This window comes from Acomys russatus, chromosome 10 (genome assembly GCF_903995435.1).
Source record: "Acomys russatus chromosome 10, mAcoRus1.1, whole genome shotgun sequence".
NCBI classification, from domain to species: Eukaryota; Metazoa; Chordata; class Mammalia; order Rodentia; family Muridae; genus Acomys; species Acomys russatus.
The window spans coordinates 42,933,697-42,955,754 of NC_067146.1; the positions used below are offsets into that span (position 1 = coordinate 42,933,697).

Genomic DNA, 22,058 nt, shown 5'->3' on the forward strand with positions numbered 1-22,058 from the left:
ACTTTGATTATTAGGTATTAAATATTTTTATGGATATGTATGAATTTATATTATATTGCTATTTATTGGCCTTTGGAAAGAGGGTTTGTCGTCCAATTTTGTGTGACTTTTTTTCTGAGAAAATGAGAAAAGATTAGACATATCCCATGAGAGACCAAAGAAATACCTATGTCTGTATCTAGCTTGCAGAACCAGTGAGTTTTCTGGTGTCACACGGGTGAGGAGTTACTTTCAGGAGCATGGGTGACTGTTGAGCAACGACATCACTGAGAAATTTACCGTGTGCTGGGATGACACACAAAGGCTACAATTCCGGAGCTCTGGGGAGAATATGCAGTTAGTTTCCTTTAAGTCTTCTCTTTCCCAGTGACTCCTTCTTGCTGACGGAAACATGGGGCCTTTATGGGCTTCGTAAGTTGCCAGAGCTTCCTCCGTTTGCTAAATTTTGTGAGCTTTTGACATTTTACGGGCCACAATCCTTCCTCCAGGAATGAATGTTTTAATGAGAAGGAAATAGCGACACCAATGCTCAGGCTGGGCTGCTTATATACTCCAGGATGACCTTGGACTAAGGCAGTCTAACTGTATCTGTTAATCGCACCTGGGGAGAACAAGATTACTGCCACAGTTTTTGAGCCAAACTTGAAGCAAGCTTTATTAAATATTGGCCAAAATAATGGATACTTACCAGTTCCATACCGAGGATTCTCAGAGTATGGCCCCAAATTACGTTAGTCCAGTGGTTATAGAGACAAAACCCACAATTCTACCTAGTACTGCCCATCTTTGTCTAATCAGGGCCAAGCGTTCATCCTGAGGTACTTTCTGCCCATGTACCTTCAGCCTACATGGAGTCAAGCACATCCTGGGCAGTTGGAGCAACCAGTTTTCTTTACAGAAGTAAAACATGTAGCTTGTTATCTTACATGACCAGTCCCCAGCATTCCAGGAAGTTGTCTATTTTGGGGCGAGTGAATTTACAGGTTAGAGATATTTTTGTTTTATAAATCCCTTAAGCGCAGTAATTAAAACGTAAACACAACTTTAGCCCTCACGTATCCAACTCACGGTTGTTGGTATTACAGGAATGAGCTGCTATTACCAATGTCCATAGAAAAATATTTTTCAAATAATATGATTTTTTTAACAATCACTTTTTAGTTTCTTTCTTTTTACTATGAACAAAACAAGTAACCTGTAATACAAACTCTTAAATGTTTAAGTTTGCAATATGTTACCATGAAGCATCAGGGTAAAGAGTGCACAACAGGCATGTAAAACTCACTCATCTTGGCTAAAAAGACACGCCCATAGTTTTCAGCTCTCTCTTTTCTCCCGATCCCCTGGTAGCCACTATGTTGCTCTCCAGTTCTATGATTTAAGTACACCAGTACCTCATATTAGTAAGTCACCGACTTTCTGTGTAGAAATGGCTTTACTCAGCATCATCCTGAAAGTGCTTTCATGCTATGTATGGTAGAATTCCTTTTCTTTTCTTGGTTAATAGTATTTCAGAGTTGTGTGTGTGTGTGTGTGTGTGAGTGTGTGTGTGTCTGTCTGTGTGTCTGTGTGTCTGTGTTCACTATCCATTCATCCGTCAGGCTACATTTAGTTGTTCCACATCTTTGCTACTTGGAATAGGATTGCAACAAACCCAAGAATGATGATACCACTTGTAGGTACTTCCTTGAATTCAAGCCATTACAGGATTTTTGTTTTGTTTTGTGGTTTGTTTTGTTTTATTCTCAGTCATCTAAGTATTAAAAGTAGAGGTATTTTGAGCAATCTACCTTAATTACAATGAGTAATTTCATACACAGGCACACCCAAATATCCTACTCCTTAATTTATTACAATTATCAAAATGACTACATACCAATATGTAAAGGTATTTTACTTTACAGTTACAATTAAATAAAAGAAACTTTTGAGATTTGCTGTCACTCTTTTCTCAGCTACTGCTTAAAGCACCTGGAAATGTTATGGAAGGCATACAGAATACTTACTGTATATGTCACTTCTAAGCATGTAGCCACATCTCTGAAATGGCAATAACACACTTCTCCAAAATCAGAAAATGCATGTTAGTGTATTTCATCAGTGACAAAAGAGGAAACATCATGTGTCAAAAATGATGGTCCCTAATACTGTACACTCAAAATAGCTATAACCAAATTTTAAGATTATAATTACTAAAAGAATGCATAGGGTTTTTACTTCTCTTTTCTAAAGTTATTTAGTTATTTTCAATGATTATGTATTGTTTTATTGGCTTATAATGATTAGTCTGTTCCTGCATTTCAAATCTCTTCTTTATTTTTGGTTTATTTAGAATCTAGTTTTAACATTAAGGCTGACGCTGAGTTAAGAATATCATGTATCTGATGTGGAAATTTGTTGCACAAGTGCTTTTACCAAATGAACCTTACCATTTTAAGTAACCACATTCATAAAATCAGTGAAATTAAGTTTCACAGACTATCAAGTGACTGCCCTTGTAAAACTTGAGAATGTAAGAGCTGGAAGGAGTGATAGAGACATCATAACTCACCCTCTCATTACACTGGAGGAAACCAGTGTCCAGAATAACTAAATAACACACCCAGTCTCGTATTACCCAACTAGCAGAACGAGAGGGAGCTGCTGGGTGAGGTTTTATGATCAGAATTCTCCTTGTTCTTTGATATAATATTCACATCTTTCTTAATGTTCCCCTTGTAAATACGTGCCTACACCCCCTATCCAAAATTAGGTATATTTATTTTATATCTTCTACCCTCACACTCTCCTCCATGTGCTTATTAAAAGTACAAACTATACAGCTATAGTCTTTTTCCTCCATACGATTATAACTGAATGGTTTTTTTATACCTCAAACAGTTTCATATGTACTGCCAGGATATTTCATTTCGCTCTTTCTGCTATTGTTTTGAGGCAAGATCTTACAAAGATCCTCAAACTTGTTACATACTCAAAGATAGTCTTGAACTCTTGATCCTCTGGCTCCTCCCTGCCAATTGCTAAGATTACCGATGTGTACTAACACCCCAGCATAATTCATACACTCTTTGAATGTCAACATAGTGTTGATTCATTTGCATAGTTGTGTATAAGGAAAATATTAAAGACCATTTATGCATGGGCACAGCATGAAATAAATTTTGAATGAGGAGCCTTTTATTAATTTAGAATTACCATAAGCTATATGAAAAGTTACATATATAGAGCTTCTAAGTGATAACAACACCAATAACTACTACTACAATCTTGAATTGTTTCCTTTTGGCTTGGTCTGTCCTCTACACATGTATAATGAAATTTTGTAGCCTTTTAATGCCTGATGTTTTTATTTTAACATAGAAAAATGTTTCTAACTTGAATGAAAGATGTGCTGAATGTTGAATTAGTTTTCTATACATTGGCTAGAGCCTTTACTTCATATTTTCTGCATCTGTATTACTTTTTTGATTAACACTGATTTAATATCCCAGCAGGGACCACAGTTAAATGCGTACAGACATGGGGTCATTCCCATCTCATTTACCCTTCTTGGTTTTTAGCTAATATTGTACCACTGTTGACCAATGCCAAATCTCAACTCCCCTCCAGTGTTCTATGTTAATACACCTGGCCATGCACAGATATTTTACTTCTGTGATTCTTCTGCCCTCTGCTGTCTGAAGAAAACAGCTGGACAAACCATAATGTGTTTTAATAGTTAAAAATGAAGCAGAATACTTTGACAGTAAAATCAGTGGTCATTTTGAAAGAAATTAAAAGTGAATTACAATTTATAGAAAAGTTGAGAACAAGGGGCAACATAGTTTAGAAATAGTGAATCATATGTTTCTTATACATCTACCTTGTAAAAGCCTGTGCTCTTTTCATCTTTGCTGAATTTCAGTTTTAAGTCATTCCTCTATTAAAGGCTGAAAAGACTACATTCATTCCCCTTTTCCCCTGGTTTCCAGCTGTTTAAAATGCAAAACCTTAGCTTCTAAACTGGAACCTCCAATTTTCAAACCATGTCTACTTGAATTTTGATTGTTCCTCTATAAGGAGAAAAGAATCTGAAAGAAGGGCATGAGGGTACAGGGCTCAAAAAGTTCAAGTTTCTTAGATTAATTTTACATGGTTTATTATGCCCTAATGGCTATATATTTGAGCAAGTCTCTCCTCCCTCTCTCTTACCTCTAATTGGCAAAGTCTTTCCTTGCCAATCTTATTCCAGACTGATACTTAGATGAATAACGAGGGGTATGAGATTCAACTTAGAAAATTTGCATTTTCAAATATAAGAAAAATCAGACTTCCCTTACACATCACACATAAAATGTTCTGCTTCTTTCCCCGGTTTGCCCAGATAAAAAGCCTTGTTTGGTCTTTGCTTGTGCCATGACTTTCCTCAACTAGTCATTGCTCTGATTTGTGTGAGAGGAAATCGTGACCTAGAGAAAGCAGAAAGCAGCTCGCAGCATCCAGTGGATAGGCTTTCTACAGCTGCCTGGTGCCTTGCCATGGCAACTTCTGCGGAGCATATGAGGTAACACCTAGCTAACTGCAGCTGCCTGACACTGCCACGCCAGCATGGCCAGCTGCTGTGGGCCGCACCCTGGCATCTCAGGGTTTGTCTAGGCGGGATCTCTTTTCTCTTCAGCCTTTGAGAAGTATCCAGAAATGTGTTGGCATTTTAAAGTCTAACCAAAAGTTTTCTGTTCTTTTTTTATTCTCTCAAAGTTTAACCTTTCATAAGAGTTTTTGAGAGCTGTAAGAGGAATGGTTAACTAGCCGGAATTTTTGCTTTTCATAGGCATGAAATAAATGATAGGAAACCACAGGATGAAACGAAAGGAACTATGTGGGGTAGAATATTTATATGAATTATGACAAGACTTAAATATTTAAAAGAATATGCACATACCCCACACTAACACCTAGGATATACATCTTCAGTGGGAATCTATGAAGGAAAATTGTGGCTTGTCTATGATGCAGTATTTCTTTACACTCTTTGTGTGCTCTTCTTGGGACTTTATTTCCTGGTTTATCTGAGCAGTTGTTGGGTATCTGAAGTTGTGTGTTGTGTGACATTACAGCAAGCATCAGGGGATTGAATGTACTAAAACAATACTGTTTGGTTTGTACTTTTCTGCATTAAACCTCAGGGTGTAGCATTCCCAAACCGCTTTCACTTGTGTGAGCACCGCGATAAGGACCCGAGATCACTCCTAGCAACGAAGGGCCAAGGGTCTCAGCCAAACACTGGCAGTGTGCCACAAGGAAAGCTGCCATAAGAAGACAATTATATTTACAAAAGTCTTCCTGTAACTGTCAATAGAAACTAGGTTTCCCCCCTTCTCTTCTCTTTTTATCTCTTAGTTTTTATTGCGTGTGAGCCTTTCTGTTAGCAGCAAGCTGTGATACATGTTGGCTAAATGTTGTATCGTCGTTTAGTTGCGCTGTCTTACAGTGAGATGTGTTATTATTCTTAAATTTTATAGCAAGAATTGTGGCTTGACTATCATGAGTTAGATCTTTTGAAATCCTGGTTAGTGTATAACTACAGCTGCAAAGTCTAAGGCGATGTCTTTTCTTAAGATGATGGGCTTTTTCCTATATGTGATGGACAAGTCTTGCCTTTACAGGAGACACTGTCAAAAAAACAAAGCGACCGCCTACAGACTGGGAAATAATCTTCACCAACCCTGCATCTGACAAAGGTCTAATATCCAAACTTTATAAAGAACTCAAGAAATTAAACGCCACCAAACCAAATAACCCAATTGAGAAATGGGGCTCAGAATTAAACAGAGAATTCTCAACAGAGGAATATCAAATGGCTGAGAAACACTTAAAGAAATGCTCAACATCTCTAGTCATCAGAGAAATGCAAATCAAAACAACTCTGAGATTCCATCTTACACCCATCAGAATGGCTAAAATCAAACATTCACATGACAACACATGCTGGCGAGGATGTGGAGAGAGAGGAACACTCCTTCATTGCTGGTGGGAATGCAAACTAGTACAGCCACTTTGGAAATCTATCTGGTGCTACCTTAGAAAACTGGGAATAGGGCTTCCTCAAGACCCAGCTATTGCACTCCTTGGAATATACCCAGAAGATGCTCCAGCACACAACAAGAAAATTTGTTCAACCATGTTCATAGCAGCCTTATTCATAATAGCCAGAACATGGAAACAGCCTAAGTGTCCATCAGTAGAAGAATGGATAAAGAAACTGTGGTACATATACACTATGGAATACTACTCAGCTATTAAAAATAAGGAATTCCCGAAATTTGTGGACAAATGGATTGAACTAGAAATGATCATAATGAGTGAGCTAACCCAGAAGCAGAAAGACTCAAATGGTATATACTCACTTATAAGTGGACACTAGCCCAAGGGGCAGGTCCCATCAAAATCTGCACCTACCAGGAAAGTGGGATAGAGGTGAGAACATCCTCTTGAGACTCTAAGTGAGAAAAATATAGGGGATAGGGAAGTAAGTGGATCCAGAGGATCCTAGAAACCTACAAGAGGAACATTATGATGGGTGGGTCTGAGCCCAGGGGTTCTGCTTGATCAAAGGCACCAACCAAGGACAAAACATGCAACCATCATCAAACCCCTACCCAGATCCAACCAAGGGACAGAACATTCTCCACAGTTAAGTGGAGACTGGGGACTGACTTTCACAGGATCTCTGGTGCCCCATATTTGGCCATGTCCTTTTGTTGGGGAGGCCCAATGGCACTCGGAGGAAGGATAGCAGACTACCAAGAAGAGACTTGATACTCTAGCACCATATTCAGGGGGAGGAGGTCCCCTTTGGTCACAGTCATAGGGAGGGGGGATTGGGGTGAAAGTGGGAGGGAGGGAGGAATGGGAGGATGTATGGGATGGGATAGAAAATGAGTTGTAATATGAATATTTTATCTTTCAATAAAAATGTGTTAAAAAAAAGTCTTGCCTTTAATAGTAAATCAATCAAACTGAACTGAAGGTATTGTGAGATATAAGCGCCTTGGGAATGGCCTGTGAGTACAAGTCAAATGTGCAGCCTAGAATTAGGAAAGAGCTCAGTATCATCTTGTCTGTATCCACTTACAGTTTCAATCTACTTAACAAACGGTTTCTTCCACTATCATGTGCAGGAAGGAAGGGTAAATCCTGAAAACAGTCCTGGAACCCACAGATTTCGATCTTCAGACCATTCTTCCCTAGCAGATACATACAATAAGTACCTAATGGCTGGTGATGTAGGCCAGGTCTGCTCTCTTTCATAGAGACCTGGGGCAAATATCTAGATACCAGGAAAGGATCAGTTTCTTAATGGAAGACATGCAAGACTTTCATAAAGGTTACACTCAGAATAATTAGGAAATCCCTAACAGGTCTTTTAATATCTTAGTACAACTTCTTTGGTGGACATTCTCCTTCATAATGGATCATTATGCTTCTACTGGTATGAAATTTGGAGTTACCCCAGGATCTGTTACCCAAGAATCTGCAGCTAACAATTCCCTTGTTGACCTCTTAGAAGGAGGCCTTGGAGCACTGCTATGGTGCTAATAGTGCCTAGTTTAAATGGCTTTGTTCAGTGGAAGCTTCTTTTCCTTTCATCATTTTTTTAGAACATTTAATTTTTTATTGCTCGATTTATTTCATTTTGGTATTATCCAGAGAATTTTAATATAGGCTTTCTCTGATGTTGTTAATTTTATTCTATGTACCTGTATTACTAGTTTTCATTCCAAAAAGATCATTTACAACTAGGAATTGAAGTGTAAATATTTTATCTTTCTTCAAAGGACAACTTCCCAGGATGTATCTTTTGAAACACAAATGAAACATGATAGGAAATAGTATATACCTTGTAAAATATTAAAATTATAGTGTCATTACATTCTTTATTTTGAATAACTGTATATCAAACTCATTGATTATATATCCTGTTGTGCCTTGGTGTGTGACCACCAGAGGGCAGTTGATGCTTACTCTTTCTTTAATAAACACTCCCAGAAACATTTCTAGGAAGGAGTGGGAAATGGCTTAGGGTGCCTTCTGAGAGAGCCCAGGCTTGGAAGAAGAGCTGCAGAAAATGGCACCAGATAATTTTCACAGCACCTCTTACAGAAATCTAAAATTATAATTTCAAACCTTTAAAGTTCTTTTGGAGCTAATGTTGTAACTTGTTGCTTTGTTCCTTTTAAATTTTGATGAATGTAGTTACATTTGAGTGGACTCCTAAATTTATTTAAAATTGGAAGTCTTTCTGTAACTTTTTGGGTGATCGATCATTTCTGACAGTTTCATCAATTTACGTTTCCAGTACTGTCATTAAAATCTTTGGGGGGATTTATGGTGTCTGGCTTCATTCTATAACATAGACTGGCTTTGAACTCTGTTTTAGTCTGCCCCTGAGCCTGGATCCTCCTGTCCTGCCCATGTTGTGGAATGACAGGGACGCAGCATAGTGCAATGATAAAAAAATATCAACCTTTATTCAAAACAATAATCCTTTTAAGAAAGGAAGTTTACATTGGAGAAACTTGAGAAAAAGCAGGTGAAGTCACATCATTTTGATTGTTTTTATGAAGAAACACAGATTTAACTCTGTTGAGGCTGGACTTCATTTACTGCACATCTATGTGATAACCCTCTCTCTGGCCCCCAAACATCTGTCTCCTGTTATCCACAGCACACATCTCTCAGGTGCATATGCAGCACGCTTATTCCTGTTCACATTCCTTTTCAGTGTCCAAGCAAAACCTATGATCCACTGATTAAGTCCACCCGAGACTTTCCAGATGATGTCATCAGTTTTATAAGGCGGCACCCAGTGATGTACAAGTCAGTTTACCCAGTGGCGGGAGCACCAACCTTCAAGAGAGTCAATGTGGACTACAGACTGACACAGATCGTGGTGGATCATGTCGTCGCTGAAGATGGACAGTATGATGTCATGTTTCTCGGGACAGGTACGCTCAAACCACGCTTTCAGTCAAAGACACTGTTCATTAATGGATAAATAAGACGAAACCTTGCAAAATATTTGTCGGCAAAAATCAAGTGCACATTAGTTAATACCTTGCCAGCATTTCCTGAAGTTGTGTAGCCTGTGCTTTTAAATGATGACCAGCAATGCCTGCCATCCACACTGAAATTTTAAAATACATGTATTGTAAATAATGTTTTTGGCACTATTCTGGATTAGTTGCTCAAAAAAAAGGTCTGTCTAACCACTGAGGACTAAAGGTAAATAAAGTGAAGTCATGTCTCCATGTTCACCTTCTGCTCACACCACAGGGTGCTTGGTAAATTCTACCACAATGCTCCCCTTTCACCAGACTGTGGAAAGCAGGGACGTGATGGCCTAAAGGCAGTTTTTGGAATCATTAAGTACTACTTGTAAATACTTTCAAATGAAATTTTTTTGAAAGTTTGCTTTCTTTTCATGAATTTTATAGATTAAAATTAATTTTGTGCATCTTTATTCCTGTAATTCGTGCCATTTCATTTATTACTTGTCAACGTTGTAATCATAAAATGTAAAATAACATGTTTTTAGCCAGGTGTGGTAGTGAATGCCATAATCTCAGCATTTGTAATGCTAAAGAAGAGGATCACAAGCCCAAGACCTCCCTAAGGAATACATAAGAACTTTTTATCTGTCTGTCTATCTGTCTGTCTGTCTGTCTGACTGTCTATCCATCTATCTAATCTATCTGCTGATATATATACATATATATAACAAATAAATATCAGTTAATACCTTACCAATGATTTCCAAAATTGTATATTCTGTGCTAATAAATGATCAGAAATATATATGCATATACAGACACATATATATGCAAACATTTTTATGTACATATATACACATACACTTTACATAGAAAATATCGCTTATTTGGCGATTCACAAAATTACAAAAATTGTTATGTAATAACATTGTTCTAGTGGCAGTAAAAACAGCATACACCCTCAATATTTTCTCCTACATGAACTGGGCATTTCTGTAGTAGAAATTAATGAGTTTTAAATACTAGATATTTTATTGGGACAGGTTCTTAAGAATGTGAAATGATTTTAGAATTATTTACATCTCAAGTACTACAATGGTTCAACAATATTAGGCTTATTATGAGAACGACTGTATCACAACTCCTAGGGTCTTTGGCTGACAGCTATTGGGCCTGATATCTGCCATTACAGATGACAAGTGCAAAACCCAGATAATCTAAGGGATGTTCCATTTTTGAGACTACAGAGATGACTACTTAAGGGTCAGAACTTTAATTAGTCAGCTTTTAATTCTCATGAGCTAAATTTAATTTTCATTGTCCAGAAAAGCTCATTCTTAGGTCCCTAACAGTTCACTACCATAACCTCAGCCACTAGGGGGTACTACCTAACCTTTCCTGAGAAAAATATGATGATCATTTTAAAAGTCAATTTTTTTAATTGTAAAAATGTATTTAGTAGTTTTGAGCATCCTAGAGTCATTTAAAAAATTTAAATAATCTAGGCAATTTTCTACATATAGAGGTATTCTATATGTCCCTATTTTCCAGCCCCACTGCTCAGAAGCATAAAAACCTCTTTTCAGTGGACTAATTGTAAAGTAACAACTGCATTTTGATTTTTCCTTGTGTAGTTTTGATTATCTTTCTACACTTCTATACTACACAGTCACACTGCATTCATTATATTTAATTAGTATACAAAACACTGTTTTGTTATATATTATTAAACTTGTATTTTGTTTTAAGTTTAAATTGAAATAGCTTGAGTAAACTTTATTTTTTACCTCATTACAAATTTTTCTGAACGCATTTTGTATGTGAAGAGCTTAGAGTTACTTTTCTCATGGAAACATTTCCAGTGTTTTCTCGTACCTTTGTTAACATTTTTAAAAGACTATATATCTTATTTTCTTACTACTTATCATACATTACATATAATTACTAAATAAATCTTATGGCAGTGAAAAATATATATATTTTTTTCTTAACATAGTTTAATGAGTAAAAGCTTTGTTTCTCCTCTGTTATTTCAACTAATTTTTAAATTAGTCATATATATGTAGTTACAAGTATAATGTGATATTAGCTTTTAATCTCTATAAGTATCTGCTTTTGAAAGGCATTATCATATACATTTCTTCATATACATATCTTCATTTCTCACTATTTTATTTAGACAGATTCCTTAGAAAGGATCTAGAAGAAAAAGCAAGCAGAACATTTGAGATTTCTAGGAATACGCATTCAACTAAATATTGAAGTAGAAATGGTGGGTTATGGGTCCGTGTTTTTATTTCAGACATTGGAACAGTCCTCAAAGTTGTCAGCATTTCCAAGGAGAAATGGAATATGGAAGAGGTGGTACTGGAGGAGCTTCAGGTATTCAAGGTGAGAAGGGTCCCAGGGCTCCAGCAGAGGGTGAGATGACTGCTCAGTGCTTTTCACTGGTCTCTTTTGTCTTTTCCCTGTTTTTCCTGGAGAAGCCTTTGGAGCAAACTTCAGCTGTTTTTCTAGCCTAAGCATTGGAACAGGTCATGTGCAAGTGGGAAAGGCACTCACTTCCTCTGCTGAATACCACAGACAGAAGCTGCCGAACTGCCTCTCCTCACTGCATTCTTCAAGAATATAGTCAGTCAAATTGCCACACTGAATAAAAGTCTGGGGTCTCTTACTATACAGATGCCTTTTTACTTTATGAATGGTACTTTGCAAATAAATCTGAAAAAAAACCTGGAAATGTTTATGAACCATGTGTAGGAGCCCCAGTTTACTATAATGAGAGAGAGAAAGAGAGAGAGAGAGAGAGAGAGAGAGAGAGAGAGAGAGAGAGAGAGAGACAGACAGACAGACAGACAGACAGACAGACAGACAGAGACAGAGGGAGAATAAGAAAAAATGACTTAGTGATTGCAAGTTATGCATACAATTCTTTCACCTCTCAAAGAGAGTTATAGGCCTGGAGGAAGAGTTTTTTTGTTTTTAAGTTCTGCTTTTAACAATAAATACATATTTAGTGTGGCATTGTTTTGTAACTACTCTGTGGTATTTAGAGTTATTTCCTGAAAAATAAGAAATATGGCTGCATTTCTTAGAAAATATGTTTTTGTTTCGTTAAAAATGTTTATTAAAAACTGTTTCTCTGTAAACATTGATTGCCTGCAGAGAGTGAAGTCCTCCACTGTGAAGGGCTAAAGTTAATTATCATGCTGGGGGTTGCAGGCTCCTGTTTACCTTGTGATGATAATAGTGGTCAAGAAGTTAACTAGAACAAGGCCTGCTATCTGGCCTCTACCAAAACAAAACCTAGGGTGGCTCCTAAGGGAAAACTGGATGCTAAACATACCGGTGAAGGAAGCAGAGGCATAAAGACTTTCTATCACACACATAGTGCATGAGAACTAATCTTCTGCTGTGGGACTTGGCTAGAGTCAAAGATTCACTGTTATCTCAGGAACTGTTATCTCAGTTGCTTATGGTTCCTGTTCTTCTCTTCTTAACCTCCTCTCATCCCCCCCATCCACCCATTCCTTCATCCATCCACCTACCCATTCATCCATTTCCCTCCCTCCCTCCCTCCCTCTCCCTCCCTCCATCCATTTCTTTCTTTCCTTTATGCTGGAGATGAAACCTGTGTCCTCTCACATGCAAACAACTCACCAGTGAGTTACATAACTAGATTTCTTTTCTTCTTTCCTCTTGTCTCTGCTTTTCTCCTCTTGTCTTCATTTTCTTCTCTCCTCTGCCTTTCTCCTTTCTTCCCTTTGTCCTCTCTCCTCACCTTTAAATTCTCTTGTCCACCTATGTTTCCTTTCCTTCTTTAACAACTTTATTGAGGAAAAATGCAATAAAAAACAAAACAAAACAAAAACACCCAAACTTAATTTGATGGGCATGGCCATGTCTTTAAAAATAAGAACAACAAAAGATTATTGGAATTGGAATAACCTTTTAAAAAAAAGAAACTAACTTTTTTAACTTTGTTTTTTTCTTTCATAGATATTCTTAAATCTCTGTCAATCAGTACATAAAAGCAGTAAACAAATAAGTACTAAATAGATAATAGAATTGTAAGGTATCTTTTTTATATGCCCTGATTTTTATGTTCAGTTGATTTTATATTCATGCCTATGGTTTCTTTAGAAATAAAATCTGACCCGTATCATGAAATTGCACACCTTGATATCATGCAGAGTCACATAAGGATTATTATAATCGACAAACAGAACTATAACTCCAAAACCCTGTTACTTAAACATGTTTTAAATCTTCGATGTTAGATAGATCAGAACAGAGCAATAAATAATTATGGAGATATTCTTGTCAGCACTAGTGTGAATTATATACTAGCGGTCACGATAAGCAGATTTAGAACAAGGTGAGAACTTGTGAATAACTAAAGTGCGTTTTCAACGTGGCATTTTCTCATGAGGTTAGTTTCTCTCTGATATACTGCCTTAAGCATTTCATCATATCTAGTAATGTAGAATTAATACCCACAACAGGAAAATAATAAGCAATAAGGTCATTTTCTCCTCTCATGGAGAGTCTGAACAGCCATGTTTAGTAATAGCTAAAACAACATACTGATTAATATAAAGCTGTGAATGGCTTTCACTGATATTTTGCTTCTGTTTGCAGCACCCAACAGCCATCTTGAACATGGAGTTGTCCTTGAAGCAGGTACTTTCTACTTTTTGTTTAACCATTAACTTCAGAAGCCTGAAGTTCTCTAAGTCAAAGTGCATTTGCAGAATCTATTGAAACTGGAGACTGGGAGTTAAGTCATTAGCGATGCAAAAAGTTGAGGCTGCTTGTTTCTCCTCCTATTGATTAGAAGTCATAGTTTCAACCTTGCCTTAGCAGACTGGAAATTAAATAGTGTGTGCTCCCTTACTTTGGCTCCAGGGAAATGAGTGGATGTCTGCTCTCCTGAGCTTGTATTTCTGCTCAAGGCGTAAGATATATATTTACGATGCCAGTCGCGGATATCAGGAAGGATTTTTAATTCATGAATCATTGATTTCAAATATGAACTCTGTTACATAACATTGAAGTGTCACCCTCCCACCCTACTCAATAACTAACTCTCAAGATCAATTCTCTCAACAACAAATCTCGAAAGCTTCCTGTTTCTTATGAGTTTAATTTTATTCTATTTAATTAGTGATACTTGGGATTGAACCCAGGGTTTTCCACATACTAGGTCAGCTAATAAGTTCTTCTGGGGTGAAAATACGTACTTCATCCTGGTCCAGAGCTCACATTCTTTTTAATTTCATATCACCTCCTGAGTGCTGTGTTTGCTGATAGGTTTGAGCAAAAGCTCTTCCTTTGTTTGTTAGTTTGTTTGTTTGTTTGTTTTCAGTGCTGGAGTTTTACCCTAGGCCCTTGCAAATACTAGACAAGAACTTTATCTCTTCTGTCATTGATATATCCTCAACCTGCTTCCAGTTTAAATATAATGCTATATGCCAATGTTTTAAGAAAACAATGTGTTAATGGTAGCCAATTTTATTAATCATATATATATATATATATATATATATATATACACACACACACACACACACACACACACACACACACACACACATCATATGATTTCCCTGGTGTTATAATCAACATCTCAATTGCCTAGATTTAGACCTACCATTTCGTTTCACTACATACCCTGAAGATTAAAGAGTGTCATTTGATAATATAGTATCTACATTAAAGCATTGCTACAATCAAGCCTGGTAGCCCAGTTAGTAGAAGAAATTCTAAGTTAGCTTCCTTCTGTGGTCTTTGTCAATGATTTGCTCATTAAATAACATTTATTACTCTAATCCCTGCTATTGTCCTTTGGAGATATAGATAGGCATGATTGGAGTAGCATTCATTTCCATTCTGGAAGCCCTGGGCAAAGCTGACAGAGGAAGAAGCATACCAACAATGGAGAGTAATAACTAAAGCATATGCCACAAAAACAAAGGACAGAAGTACATAGAAAAGAAGCCAAAAAGATCAGTAGAAGGGTCATAAAGAAAGACATGGACAAACTGAGTCACGAATGCTGTTATAATGAACCGGATAAATAAACAGAAGCATAGAATGAAAAATAAGAATCTACACCGGTTTCTATTAAGTGTGTATAAAATTTGACCCCAAACATATGTGTGTGGAGGGTAAAAGGAAGTTCAAAATAACTTTGGAGAGGCCAGTCCGGGTATGTTAGACTCTACCTGTCCTCCATGATGTTTAACAATTTAAGGACAAAATCCTTACAGGTTTTAGGCAGGGAAATGTCACGATAAGACAATCATTTTATAAAGATCTGTCTGTGGAAGATGGATGGAGTGGATCCTCTGCTGAGGTGAGGGTCATGCGGAAAGGCTGGCATCAGAGGAAATAGAACTCTTGCAAACACTCTAAGAAAGCAATGACACAAACCAAAGCGATGGCCTCTGCAGTGGGAAGCAGGTGGAGACAGATTAGAGTTGCATGGATGGAAAGTAATGTATAATTTTGATGAAAATAAGCACTTCAGAGAACTGTGGAAAAACAGATAACAGGATTCATTGTGGTTAGTGATATGAAAGCCTTAACAGAACATAACAGATAATAAAGTATAAGGTCAGTTTTTATAAGTCGAGAACCCCTGTGCTTTTTATGCCATGTTTCTCTTTCTGTGAGGTCCCTCCTTTATTAAAAGCTTAGCTTGGTCCCCCAGAGTTGATCACAAGTTATTTAAAAGCACATGCTGGCTTACTCTTCCTTCTCATGACCTCTGCTGTGACACACAAATGAATGCGTATGGGGAGTATTGCAGGAATTTCAGAACTGACTTTCAAAGTGTCATTTATTCAGTATGTTTCCAGTATCCTGCAGCGTGGAATTGTTCAATTCTACTTCGTGATGTTCACACAGAGATAACAAATATTCAACCTTCCCAATTTTAATCCATTTTTTTTTTTTTTTTTTTTTTTTTTTTAGGATTAGTTCATCATTACCAAAATGAAATAGCTACTTAAAAATAGACAATGTCCGGAGTCTCTTTTAGTCAGATCTTGTGTTGAGAGGCATGGCAGAGGCATAATACCATCAATATTACCTGTAGTGTCTGTGCTTGCTAGAAGCTTCCAGATTATAACTTCTATAATTAAGAAAGGTTCTGACATCACAATTCTACATTCTAGCAGCTGGTTTTTGACCTTCTTAAGTTACTGGCAAACCTATGTTAGCTTTCTAGAATATTGCCCATTTCAGTACCAACATATTCAAAATGGTGTCTGGCTAGGGTAGAAGACCTTGAGCTGTCTTACTCTTCCTCACATTCTGCACAAGTGTTTACAGGTAGTAGGATACCTGCCAACAGATTTAGAGCTATCCTGCCATATTTCTGAAAGTGGTTCTCAAGACTAAGGTGAGCAACACTGCTGACTCCGTTCTTCTTGATTTTCAGCAACAGTTGTACGTTGGTTCCTGGGATGGATTGGTTCAGCTCTCCTTGCACAGATGTGACACTTACGGGAAAGCCTGTGCTGATTGCTGTCTGGCCAGAGACCCTTACTGTGCTTGGGATGGAAATGCTTGCTCTAGATATGCACCCACTTCCAAAAGGTCAGGCCATACCTCCCTCTGCCATGATGAATTTCCTACAAGAAGGCTTTGTCTTGTAGTTTAAGTTAAAAACAAAACAAAACAAAACACCATTGATATGTGGGAGAAATATTGTAATTAAAAGGCCCAATCAGTTTTTATTAAATTAACGTTGTGAAGATGTATCAGATTCTCTGAAATTGTGCAATGTGGATTTTTATAAATCTGGTAAGTTTAGTACAGTATTTTCTTCCATTGATGTAAAATACCATTAAATTTCATCTTAACATCATCCATGGTAGTTTATCCCTGTAATACCACAACTCAGGAGACTGAGACAACATGACTGCCATGAGTTTCTGAATAGCTTGAGCTACATAATGGCATTCTGTCTACCTCCAGAAATTGTTCTTATTAACTACATTTCTTCTAACTTTCTAAATATGCACATATTCACATTTATTGTTTTGTAAGCCATTTATAAATATACATGTTGGTAGAAGTGCAGAAATAGCCCACAATACATCTAGTGACTTGGTTCAACTTTATATTTACTCTAATAATTATAATTTTTCTCTCTCTATCACTCACATAATCTTCAACAACAAACTATGTCATTAACATTTGTACCTTTTTATTTTACAAATACCTGGAAATGGTCAGGAACACTCAAGCATTGTTTTATTCTACACACACAAGTAAAAGTTACCCAGAGTTGTAAGATAAACAGTTTGATACTATTTTTAATAGCAAACTAATTAGAAATAACATGAATGCTTACCAATAATACCCATGTTACATGAATATTTTACCATCATTAGTTTGTATGTATATATTAGTAACTATTTTATAAGGTGTTATTCAAAATATGTGTTCTTCTAGATAAAATGTCAACAAATTATGTGTGCTTTTGATTAATTTCCTTTTTATGTTATTTTTCTTATGTTTTTGTGTGTTTGATGCTCTAAATGGCGTGCACGTATTTGTTTCACTACCACATGGACATTTATTTTATGTAAATATTTCACTGATTTGTCAAATTCTAAATATTAGGACTCAAAGATTAAGGTACTTACTGTACATCTGCAAATATTGGTTTAAACTGAAACATACTTTGTATTCTTTCAAGTCCCTAAATTAAACGTAAGTGGGTAAATATGCTTATTAAAAATTAAAAGTTGCCAACACTTTGTTACACTTTCTGCCCAGAATACGCTCATCTTAGTGAGTCTTTGGGGAATTCCTTTTTAGAAGCTGAAAAGCCAGAGTGCTCATTACTTGGCAATAAATGTTCTCTTTGATTAATTGATCCAGTTTCTGAAGAAGCCAAGATTTAAAAACATTCATGACCTTATGTACCTTATAGCGTCATAATTTTTTTCTTCTTGTATTTCCCAAGACTGTATCTCTGATCTTACAGACATGCCACTGTGATCTGTTCCCTTACCTAACATAATGTCCATCTGAGATTACAGATGTGTACAATGGATGACTCTCTTTCAAGGTTGTCATCTGGTCAACTCTGGCCCTGGGGAGCACCTTGAGCATCTGAGAAAGTTTACTGCTGGTCTCTGATCTCTGAACTGCCAGCATGGCCTGCACAGAGGATTAGGGAAGGAGGGATCTACAGGACCTAACAAAACCATCAGAAAGGAATAAGAAATCCTGGTGGGCTATGGCAGTGTAGACTACAGTTAATAGCACTATAATGGACAGTTCAAACAAACCAGAAGGAATTTTGAATGTGCTTCTTTCAAAAAAAATATTTAGAGAGATAAATGCATTTAACTCAAGTTCAGCATCCTACAATTATATGTACTGTTATCAGAATATAATATAATAGCAAGTTAATATGTACAGCCATTAGGCTTTTATGTGGGTATTAAAATACCTTTTCTTTAACATTAAAAATAGACAAATCCAATGAAACTACATTAAAGTTTAAGACATACTTTGAGTAGAAAACCATCATTTTTTGAAAATATGATACCAATTTTTCTTAGGAAAAATATGTCTGCATGTATGCCATTCAGGACTTGTAGTTCTGTTTCTGGCTGTACCTAATTGATTGAATGAAATGTATAATATAGTAAGCCTAGTATTTATTCCTGTGTTTATATGTATATTCCTACTCCTTGGAACACTTTTTTATTTTATGATTTGGACAGGCAAGACGGGAAGAAGTGTTATTTTCATGTCTTGTATATAAAGCTGGGTCCTAGTTATGTCCAACCTGTTCTGTTGAATAATTTGTCAAGTTAGAAAAAAAGGTCGGTAGTTAAAAGGAATTCTGAACATCTTAATGCAAAACAGGGTTTTATTGTGTTGGAACTTTTCTACCACAAGAATTTAAATTAATGTTTGATTGATAGGGACGCAGACCTGCATTTATCTTGTACAGTAACACAAGTATAGTTTGCATCTGCCAGTGTTAACTTGAGACACAGCCCTTCTATATTCCAATTATTTTTGAAGATCTGATTAGCTTAATCTTCTTTTTGTAGGCGAGCTAGACGCCAGGATGTAAAGTACGGGGACCCAATCACTCAGTGCTGGGACGTAGAAGATAGTAAGTATGGGCTTGGTACACATTTCTTACCACTTAAAATGATAAGCCTGGTCTTCCTGTGTCTTTTTACAATTACTATATGAATCTAAACAACCATATATATGACTGTCTCATTCTGTGTAATGCTTAAATTCTGGAAAAGCAACAGGAGTTGCATAAACCAATTCCTTGTCTACTTGCCTAACTGAATAATCTTTTGCTAAATCATGATTTGTTTCATATGTCTTTTAAATTCCTGTGCCCATAGCATGTTTCTTCTTTAGTGCCTTATTCATCCTTGTAAAGTTTGAAGAATCTGTTAGAGGCAAACAAGGATTTAGCCCCGATTTTTTGAGCATCCTGAGTAAACTCGAAGACCTCCCAGAAGGGTCTGATAAAAATGTTGGTACTTATTAGAAAAAAAGTTTTAGGTAGTCTGTATTTTGTTTATGTTCATTTATCTTGTATACATTCAAGGAGTAAATGTGCATTGAGTGAAATCCATATGCATTTAATTGATCTTAGTATACTGTGAGACAAAGAAATTCCTTAGAGTGCTTATGCCCTTTGGCGGAGATGTCATAGGGTATAATTAGTAATATAGAAGGAGACATTGCTAGAGGCTATATTATTCAGAAGAAAAGGTTCACAAAACAGAAGGTATTGAAAATATGAGTAGGGAAGTAGCTTTGTGGAGATAAGGTTCAGTGAGTGAGTTAAAACATGGGAAAAAGTTAATCTAAAAACAATAGACAACTTCCAATTTTTACTTGTGGCCTTTCACTTTCAAATCCCCACCTTGGTGGTGTTTTCATTTGGTTTGGTTTTGATTCTTTTTATTTATTGTGAGACAGGGTTTCACTATGTAGCCTGGCATGCTGCCCTGGCACTTGATTAGCTATGTAAACCAGCCTGATTTTTATCTCACAGAGATTCCCCTTTTCTGACTCCTAAGTGCCGAGATTACACACACACACACACACACACACACACACACAGTCCTGCCCAGGGTGGGGAAAGATTCTTTCATCATCTTGTTACTGACCCAAAATGACCTCTTCATAGTTTATAACTGATGATCCAGTAGCCACTTCTTCATTGGAAAACACAGCAGAGTTTTTAACTCATAAGTTCATCCTTCTGCAAAGAAAGTTCTGGTATAAAATAGGGTGCATATCTCCTTATTCTAATGTGGAAATGACTTGCTCTTATGTCCATTGTTCAGCGAACACCATTGAATTCTATGAATTCAATTCTTGACTTGTATAAATAAAAAGATATCTCAGGAGCCGCTTTGAGTATTGAGGATATGCTAACGAACAGAATACTATCTGTGTATCCCCAGACTCTATATTCAAGTGTGTGTTATGGTAAAGTACAAACATAAGGCAGGAAAAATAAATACTGTGTCACATGATGACAAGTGGCGCAAAGAGAATGAACAAAGAACTGTCATCCCTTAGGCACTTGCAGTAATTGCCTCCCTTTCCCCATGTCCCTTTTCTGCTATAAACCATTGCACAAGACCTCTTTAAATTCCACTGCTGTTGAGGTCACTGGCAAATTCTTCCATTGCAAATCCTCAGTTTCAACTTTTAAACAATGTGCAGCTCTTTCTCTTTGAAACACTGATGCTTACCAGTTAGGAAGTTTTGTGAGCTGCCTCTACTTCCTTGTTAGCTTGAGTTAGTAGTGGTTGGAAATCCACATCAGAAAGCCAAGAGACAGGACTAGTGCTCAGAGAGCTGGAATTCGGCACACTGACACCGCTGTGGTGCTGCGCCTTTCTGGCGGACCTCTCATCTTGCGGACTGCACTTTCTATGGTTTCTCAACTTCCTGACAGCGTGGGAGCACCGCAAGCCACTTTCTCATTCTATGCTTGTTTGCTTGTCTGTTTCCCTTAGCATAGGAATAGATATTACTTGACTCTCAAACTCACAGTTAACTTTCCTTCCTGTTAGCATACTTGTCTGCGTTCGTACTCAAAAAAAAAAAAAAAAAAAAAAAAAAAAAAAAAAAAATGCCCTTGAATGCCCGTTAGTATCCACAGTGAATGACTGGGAATGAATTTTTGTTCTCATGCTCTGCAAACTGTCTCATATTAACACCATCACTCACTGAGCTGAGTTGAAAATCAGCTGGCCATCTTACCGGTGCCGCTTTTTCACATTCTAGCAAACCCTTGTGGATAGTCCTCTGACTCTAAAGCTTAACTCTTATTGCCAGTCAGTGACAATGAAGCTGCGGTTCCTCATCAGTAGCCTGTTTTCCAATGACTCTGCTGCCACCCTGGTTCCTCCCCAGTCTGTAATCAACTCAACATCCAGAATCTTTTGAAAAAACTACAATTAGATTATGGCGCTGCCATAACAGAAACATTTCACCAACTTCTTAGATAATGAGTGGAAAATTCACAGCTTTCCCCTGGCTTCTAAGACCCTGATAGTCCCTCTTGTGCCAGTCCATTTGTAAACCTCCCTCCCCTAATGCTTCCCCGTTCTCTCACTGGCTCTCTACTTTTAATGAGGACCAATCACCTCCTGCTCTCTCAAGAGCTCACACAGCTCCACTTTCATATTCGTTCACTGTATACCACTATAACAGTTCCTCAGAGAGACCTTCCGACCCACCCTATGTGAAAAATTTTCTTCCTCTCTCTCTCTCTCTCTCTCTCTCTCTCCCATATCTCTCTGATGGTCTGTTTTGTGTGGTTTCCTCTGGGATTCCCCTAGGTTCCATAAGTCTTAGTCTTTTGCTGATGCCTAAAATACTAAGTTGGTTCATCTGTAGAATTGAATATCTGAATACATCATGACAAAGTGCGTGTTTGAGGTAGGCTGTGCAGTTCATCATTATTTTTCCTCGAATAATTTGAGCTACAAATTTTATTTT

General features: G+C 37.0%; 1 protein-coding gene across 1 annotated transcript in view; it reads left to right on the top strand.

Annotated features, from left to right (window-relative positions):
• The window catches only part of Sema3d (semaphorin 3D), a 193,209-nt gene that overhangs the window by 162,641 nt on the left and 8,510 nt on the right, over positions 1–22,058 (top strand). Inside the window, exons 12-16 of the mRNA XM_051152072.1 lie at positions 8,765–8,987; positions 11,335–11,423; positions 13,674–13,715; positions 16,480–16,637; positions 19,121–19,185. Coding sequence (XP_051008029.1) covers positions 8,765–8,987; positions 11,335–11,423; positions 13,674–13,715; positions 16,480–16,637; positions 19,121–19,185 — 577 coding nt within the window. The remainder of the gene's footprint in view (positions 1–8,764; positions 8,988–11,334; positions 11,424–13,673; positions 13,716–16,479; positions 16,638–19,120; positions 19,186–22,058) is intronic.